The sequence below is a fragment of the Octopus bimaculoides genome, chromosome 7 (genome assembly GCF_001194135.2).
Source record: "Octopus bimaculoides isolate UCB-OBI-ISO-001 chromosome 7, ASM119413v2, whole genome shotgun sequence".
Classification (NCBI taxonomy): domain Eukaryota; kingdom Metazoa; phylum Mollusca; class Cephalopoda; order Octopoda; family Octopodidae; genus Octopus; species Octopus bimaculoides.
Genome location: NC_068987.1, coordinates 53,213,321 through 53,221,912, shown reverse-complemented (window position 1 = coordinate 53,221,912; position 8,592 = coordinate 53,213,321). Strand labels below are relative to the sequence as shown.

Below are 8,592 nucleotides of genomic sequence, written 5' to 3'. Positions count from 1 at the left end.
ATAATGTTAATTCTCTAAATTAGGTATTAACAGTAACTGCACGATAAAGTGAAGTATATTGCCACTTAAATGTGGCTGACCCCTAGGGGTGGCTGTTACTGTTGCTTTTAGCCCCAGGAGGACATCTCCTCCAGCTGGCTTATCGACACACTTCTGTGTCCTGTTTGTTTTGCCAAGGGAAGTTATCCCTCTCATCGTGATCTGTAGCACGAACGGACCCGGGTTTCAGGGTTACATGTTGACACTTTTGTTTACACTTGGTTAATGTTTATTTGTATTTATGCCGCGTGTAATACCCAGTTTTGCGTTATTTAAAAAAAAATAGACTCTACTTAATGATGATATAAATATAAATGTTCATTAATCTGTTATTCCATTAGTTTAGCGATGTTTTCAATAACTCGACTGCGTTTTATCTGCTTTCTATTGGTGTGTTGCATTATATTACCACTAAAAGATACTATGCTTTCCTACTTCCATGTATTATCGAAATTTTATACGCATGTTTTATATGCATTTGCACTTCAAAAGCTATTATTTATGATTAATGATCATTTCTTTATTGATTCCAGTATATAAAATTGACAGAAGCAATGGATTGGAAAGGCCTCCATATATTACTGGCCAACCAGTTATAGTTATCCAAACGGAAATGAGGGCTTGTACATATATCCCTTCAGGTAATTTTTGGTCCCTACTGTTTAGTTATTACCACTGCTCTAAATGGAGCAACAGTAGTAATTAATGTAATTGCGATGTGATATTATATCCTGAATTATATGTAATATTGCAAAGAATCACGGAAGGCGACGAAGTGGCAGAATCGTTGGTACGCCAGGCAAAATGCGCAGCGGTATTTCGTCCGTTTTCGCGTTCTGAGTTCAATGTTAATTTTGACTTTCATTTTCTTGGAATCGGTAATATAAGTGCCATTTAAACACTGGGATGAATATAATCGACTTACCTCCTTCCCCCAAACTGACTCTCTTGTGCCAAAAATATTATCTATTATTTCTATGACTATAAAAGTGCTGAACAGCACATTGTCAGTGATTCACAGTATGGCACTCTCCATCACAAGATCGGTGTTATGATTTTCGACCCAGGGAATGCTTTGTGTTATTCAGCACATTGTTTCAATTCACATTTCTCCATGACATGGGACTGTAATTGAGTTAACCTACGACGGACTGACATCCCATTCAGGGATCATGCTATGATCCCGATCACCTATGCACCATGAAAACGGAATAACCGGTCGTATGAATTCTAAGATTCGGGGTAATGATGTCCAGGGAGTATTTCTTATTGATGTGGTTACTTTTTAAGGTACTCTGTTTATATTCTTAAAGACATTAACTAAAAGAAACAGGCATGTTTTTCCAATATTATCCCCAGACATAGGCACAGGAGTGGCTGTGTGGTAAGTAGCTTGCTTAACAGCCACATGGCTCTGGCTTCAGTTCCACTGCGTGGCACCTTCAAAATTTACGCTTGGTTATTTTTCGTTAAACATCCAAGTTATCTTAAGTTTCAACGACACCAGTATTGTGTGCCATCGTTACAGTTCGCTACATTCTATGCATTAAATTCTCCACAAATCTGAAAAATACTACTTTGACTTTAACTGAATTGCTTATGCAGTGGTTTTCCATTTCACTTTTATCATTTCTCTACCGGGGCTATTTTCTATTTTATCTCAAGTAAATTGTAATTATCAATGTAGTTATTCTTCATATCTATCTTATTATTATTATTATTATTATTATTATTATTATTATTATTATTATTATTATTATTATTATTATTATTATTATTATTATTATTATTATTATTATTATTATTATTATTATTGTTGTTGTTGTTGTTGTTATTATTATTGTCGTCGTCGTCGTTATTGTTGTTGTTGTTGCCCTTGCTATTGTCAGAAATATTTCATTTCAAGCTTATAATAGTTATTGTCTCAAGTTTCTCGAGCTTCTGTCTAATTTTCAACGATTCGTTTCTCTGTTATCACATGAAATTTAAAGCCGAAAACATAAAACATTCGTTCATCTTAGGGACTTTTATTAGGCAAATTCTAATCTTAATTATTCAGCTTTCTTTAAATCAGTTGAAAGACAATGTAACTGCGTCGCATTTTGAAAATAGACAAATGTTACAAGCTGAGGAAAACGCGTTTGCAAGGTTGTCTGTTCACATATGAAACCTAATAATTGCAGTATCATTTTATCAGTAAAAGACAATCTGTATAGTTGTGTTTACTTGCAAAAGATTCTCCACTATAGTATTCCTCATTTTATGGGTATCTCTCAAATACATATTTGACTAAATTCGTTGTTTATGTGGCGGAAGTGTCTGTTAGACAGATTTCACACAAAACTTATTAAATCAATTATTCATTCACACTCACAATCTAGAAGAATCTTAAATAGAATAAGTAATTCCGAAACTTTAACAGATTTCTAAACAGATCATTAACGCTTGAAGTATTTAATTGTCTCATAAACATAGTTATTTTAAGATGCAATTTCCGAAAATATTTTTAAATAAAACTTTCCTCTATTCTCAATTCTCTATTAAGGTGATGAATTATTCATATGGTTAATAAGATGATAACTAGTAATTTATATTTTCCAAGTTAATATTGCGCATTTTCAAATATTCACGTTAGGTATGTACCTCTTTAAAATATTGGATATTATACAGACTAAACAATAAAAATGTCAGTCAAATTTGTCACGTCGATATTAAGACTAGCACAGATGCGTGATTGTCACTATGAATCATGTCGATTATCGTATGTAGTTTTAAAATCTGAAATATAATAATTTAGAAACGTGTGTTAATATACAAAATCAATATATGCATAGCACTCGAGTAATTCTCAATTGCCATGGAGTAGTTATCAAACCTGGCATGTCACCACTGATAATGCTTCTTTCTTCTTCTTCTTTAGTTTGGTCTATTGCCAAGGAGTCCGTTGATTCATCGTCGCCCACAGGGCCATCTAAGAAAGTTATGTGGGCATATTTGTGGACTAGAGGATGCTCCTCCTCTGCTGGTTGAATAATAGGAACTCTGTAGAGAAATAAAAGTTTATATGAATTAATATATGCTAAATGTAAAAGAAATGTTCGAATGGCTTGTGCATGTAAAGGGCAATAAATAATACATGGCAACTGGAAATGTTTAACTCTTGTAAACATTTAACGTGATTATTGGTAAAAACAGACGAAGAGAAAATATCGTTTCGCAGCAGTATATATGAGTCAAGAGACAGAGTTAAGTGACTAAAACTGACCATGAAGACTCCACAGAAAGACAAAAATAATAAAGTACAGGTTAGCAATTATGAAGCATGGTAAAAGTAAACAGAATCTAAAAGAACGGAAATTATAACTACCAAAATTCTCACGAAAATGAAGTAGAGGGAATAGTAGAAATTTGATAGGAATCTCCTGTATTGCGTCTGAAAGGTTTTAGCTCAACCAATGAATAAGAATGGAGGAAAAGATTGTTAGAACTGTTTCATAATCTCTTGAATAGACGGTCACCTATATTTGAGCCAGATAGTATAACAGCTATCAACCAAGTAAATGAAAATGTAGAGCTTTTCATAAACGACCGAATAATTAAGAATCTAAAGATATCAAAAAAAAAATATATAGTAGTGCCAAAAGAAATTCCACTCGAGAACATGACAACCGATATGGACACCACTGTCAAGCTGTTAATGCCATAGTAAAGGTGGGAGGTGTGCAAAATCCACACAGAACAAAGCAATGGCCTTCTGGTGAGAAAGCCAGAAAGAAGACATCATAACAAGTACTTAGATATTTAGAGTGGGATCATATTTCTAATGTAGCCATTGAAAAAATTGTCGAAAAACTGAAAACGCTTGTTAATAGCGGAACAGCGAGGGATTTAGAGTAGGTAAGTCCTGCATTAATCAGATCATTACAATTTGCATCAACCCCAAGCAAGCGCATGAAATTCTGGCATACGCCATTCTCTGTTTCATTCACTGAGATAACGCTTCTTACACATTTCACTTCGCTCAATAACCTTGCATCACAAATATGTACAAAATATGTACAAAATGAGCGTTGCGAAATGATATTCAATAGAAAATATTTGAAATCTTTTGGAGTAAGCTGATGCTTCTTGGCTGTGGTGTGTCAAACTTTGAAAGCCTGAAAGAAAAATGGTACGATGGGTACAAGATCATTTACTTGAGAATCTCTACTATTTATATAGCATTTACATATTGTTCCAGAGTCTTACAGACATACAGAAAATAGCAGGCATACTAACAGATATAGTTGTGAAAAGTGAATTTAGAGTGGTGTTGGAAAGGCAAAGATAATGAAAATTCAAAACCATGGACATGGTTTTGTCAAATTTTAGAGAGCCATGCTGAATAAACTGTAATGTTCCACCCAATTATCATACTTGGCATTTGCAACTGGATTTACGAACCGAAACTTGGACCGACTATTTAAATCTTCTCCATTGTAGAACATTTCAGAAAATCAAAATTTTCTTTGAACGTGTTAACCTGAAACTTTCAAATAGCATCATCATTTTTCTGCTTCTGTTTTTTTTTTTTTTAATTTATGACAAATGAAGGCTCGTAGCATTCATACGCAGGTGCTGCCGTTATAAACACCATATACATTATGTATCAAGAAATTGTGAAAAATATAGACTTCCGTGGATAATCAGGAATCAATTGACCAGAATATAGAAGAAATGAAGATGCGCAGGTTACAATTGAAGGGGAATATTAAGATGTTTAGTTCAAGAAACTTGGGTAAAATGTTAAGTAGCCCAATGAAAATTTGATGGAGATTAGCAGAAATGATTTGAAGGGAACACTGGTAACACAGAATCATGCAAAATGTAAAGAACATACCAGAAGTTTTGAGAGACTAATTCAGAAATCCTACATGTCCTTGGTGACAAAGATGAATATCAATTCTTGTTCTAGTTATTAATACTGGTCAATGTTGACCAAGTACAAGGTTAATAATTGCTTAATGGGCCTGCACAATAGAATGAAAACATGATATCAATCATATGTTGTTTTAGCAACCAGGTTGGGTTAATTCCGACAGCAATGTAATTGTGAAAGTTAAAGCATAACATTAACTATTGTAAAGCAATGAATATTATTTAATATCGCCATTTCATAACTGTTCCTTGTACCAGCAATTTTCAGTCTAGAAAACTGGAAAGCTAAAAGGAAACAAAGAAACGCAAGAAATGTACATGAGTAGTGTATTCAAGCTACTTTTGCAAAAACTATAATTTTTTGGCATGGACCCATGGAAGACATTTCTAATTAAATACTCGACTGAGGGCAAAGTAATTGTACAGAAACATGACTGTCAATCTTAGTTGGCAACCGTAGCTAAAAAAAACATTTAGTATTTTTACGAAATTTAAAATTGATTTCCTTTTGAGATAATACAATTTCCTTTCGTGAATAAAAATAGGCTAATTCTTAATTAATGTCTATCTGATGAAAATAACAATGTGAGTTGCGAACACAAATAGTATATCACCCTCTAAAGTTTTGTTGTTCGAATTTCAAAGGAATGTTGACTTGGTTTTTATTACATTCAAAACCTGGTATCCCACGTGAATTGTGAGACTATTAGATATTAGATTAATGGACGGATAACATGTCAACTCCAAATTTCTACATGAAACCTGAGTTACAATACTACGATCATTCGCAAGTTAACAACAAATGCAAATAAGATCATATTACACGATATAGAAAAGGGTATTACACGATTAGAAAATAAAAGGGTATTACACGATTACTGTTTTTGACTACAAATTCGTACAAGATTTGGTAAAACACATAGATGTGATTTCATTTTGTTTCAATTGACATGAAAAATCCTTTCATTTCTTTCAAGGAAATATGCATTCTTCAAACAGTATTCGAATGTAATTAGAATTTAAATTGTAACTTACAGAATCCATTGTAGAAAAAAATTACGAATTCAAAAAACGTAGAACTTACTCGGCTTGCTCCGTAGAGCTTTTTAAGCTGTGCTTCGACGTGGATTCTGATTTTGTACAAAATACTGTCGCATAGGTATCATCATAGTGTTCATTTTGGACGAATTCTTCTCTCATTGGCGTCAATTTATTAAAAGTAGGTTTCTTACTGAAAATATAAGCGAGAAAGGATTATTGTAGAATATATATATGAATATACATATATAGGTGTGTGTTTGTGCGTATGTGTCTCTGTGTAGATAGAAAGATAAAAATAGATGTCACTCGTAGGCGAGTGACTTGATGTTTTGTACCATACTTTCGCTAATGGTTTTCTGTACATTTGTATGTTCGATAATACATAGATACACATTCAGACTTACTATGTTTTTAATTATGTTAAAGATTTAATAAATTAATCTTCAACTTAATAAATAAAGAGGTCGCTGTACCAGCAAACATATTCGTTGAACTTCAGTAGAGTTTCCTAATTACCAACTGCTGTAAGTAAGCATATATGTGACTCAAATCAATGGCAGAAGGCACTTGCCTAACGAAAGGTGAAGGGCTATGAAACTCGAAACAACGGGAGGAACTTGTCGCCCACACGCTCATGAGGTACTAGAATGGTCTCTATTATTTGTGGCTGAGAGGTACCCTTGGCAATTCCATTTAGGTGTACCAGAATCACTTATATGTCTTCTCGTTTGGTCGAGTATGTTGTGTTACCCTAAGTAACACAATGCTGTAAAGGCGTTCTCATCTCCAGAAAATCTGTAAAGACATTCTCATTCCCATAAATTCAACACCCTCCAATTGTATTGCAGCAGATATAATTTTTTTTTCACACAGCCGTTATTTCGAAACACCTCAAGATGTTAAAATTATCAGGTTCAGTGCTGTGGGATCGTGTACAAACGCCATAGGCCTTGATTCCCACTCGAGAAAAAACGTATATAAAAAAAGACACAAGCAGGGTAAGATTAATTATGCCGGAGAAAATAGAAAGTGTAGTATATAATATATATAATATTTCAAAACGTATACTGCAGAATTTAAGAAACAAACATAAATTATAAAATTTAGAATCGTATAAAGAATGGAAGTATTGGTGGCGTATAAGATTCATGAGGACAACTACAAATAAAATAGGGACCTGCTTTTTAAAGAGCATAATAATTTACCCATGATTTACCATACATATCATGAACGAAGTCCGCAACTTCGGACACGAAGAGCTTTGGGCTTGCATTGAGAAATTCCTCCCTCCGAGGCACTCGCCCGGGCAAGGTATTTTGTAGAACAACAGCAGACGCCGAAGCATACCACTCTCCCCATTTCACGCCACCGATGTTGTCCAAGGCAAAGGTCAATAAAGCTTGATGCCAGTGACATCATGACTTATTTCCACAGCTAAGCAAACTAGAGTAACGTGAAGTAAAGTGTCTTCTCAAGAAAGAAAAGTACACATTCAGGTCCTCGAATGAACCCACAACACTAAGATTGTAAGCCCAACGCCTCTAACCACTGAGCGATATGCCTTCACACACACATAGATATGTATGTGTGTGTATGTGTGCAATTGTGAGTATATAAATGAGTGTGTGTAAATATAACTAAGAAGATGTTGGGTTGATAGAGGTGTATCCTTGTGTGTTTGTATATTTGTTTGTAAAGGACAGTCGATAATTTTCCCTCCAGAAACTTAGAAAGAAAAAAATGTCAGAAGCACAATATATGAAATCAGTACAAGAAGATTGATGTAGCTGAACATAGAGAGGAGATTTTCTTTGCTTTAGTGATTCTGGTATGGAGCATTTTGATAAAAAATACATAAGAAGCAGACAAATGTCAGTTCAACATAAATATCAACAATTATCACTCATACTAAAATACATAATCATGTATATCACTATATGTGAGTGGTTTCCTGTTTATGAAATGGAGATATGCAAACATTTCCTTCGTATTGGAATTGTACTCGCACGCGCGGCACACACACACACACATACATATAAGTAGTGACTTTCTGAACAACATATAAATTCGATTGAATCAAAATTTATTCGTTCTAGTCTCATAAGTATTAGAATAAATATACTAAAATTTATAAATCTAATAAACTTCTATAAATCGCCCACACACACTAACACTCAGGCTCATACAACTGATATGAATGCTTGTGCTTGTAAACACACTCACACACACACACTCATCCACACACACACACACACACACACACACACATAATACACAAACACACACATACACACATATTCACAAACTGAAAATCTGGAAAGGTACAATTTTCATGCTAATATATCTCGGAAGCGAATACATATTAGATGCTGGATATATCAACATGACAAAAACGCAGAAGAAATTGATTAGACAGTTGCAATTTAGCAAAACTATAAATAAATATCTTACACTTGGCATAGCTGTGATGAAAAACAGAATTTCGTTTCTTTTGTTCAATATTAGGAAAATAATACGAAAGAAAATACTTTTAAATGGATTAACAATTCAAAAACTCAGAAGAAAGATTGCAGTGAAATATCATATTAGATTATA

At 33.8% G+C, this 8,592-nt stretch overlaps 1 protein-coding gene across 1 annotated transcript in view; it reads right to left on the bottom strand.

The window, feature by feature from the left end:
• Nucleotides 1–8,592, bottom strand: part of LOC106873978 (uncharacterized) — a 1,133,216-nt gene that overhangs the window by 78,013 nt on the left and 1,046,611 nt on the right. Inside the window, exons 21-22 of the mRNA XM_052969422.1 lie at nucleotides 6,041–6,187; nucleotides 2,915–3,081 (exon numbers count right to left, since the gene is read on the bottom strand). Coding sequence (XP_052825382.1) covers nucleotides 2,915–3,081; nucleotides 6,041–6,187 — 314 coding nt within the window. The remainder of the gene's footprint in view (nucleotides 1–2,914; nucleotides 3,082–6,040; nucleotides 6,188–8,592) is intronic.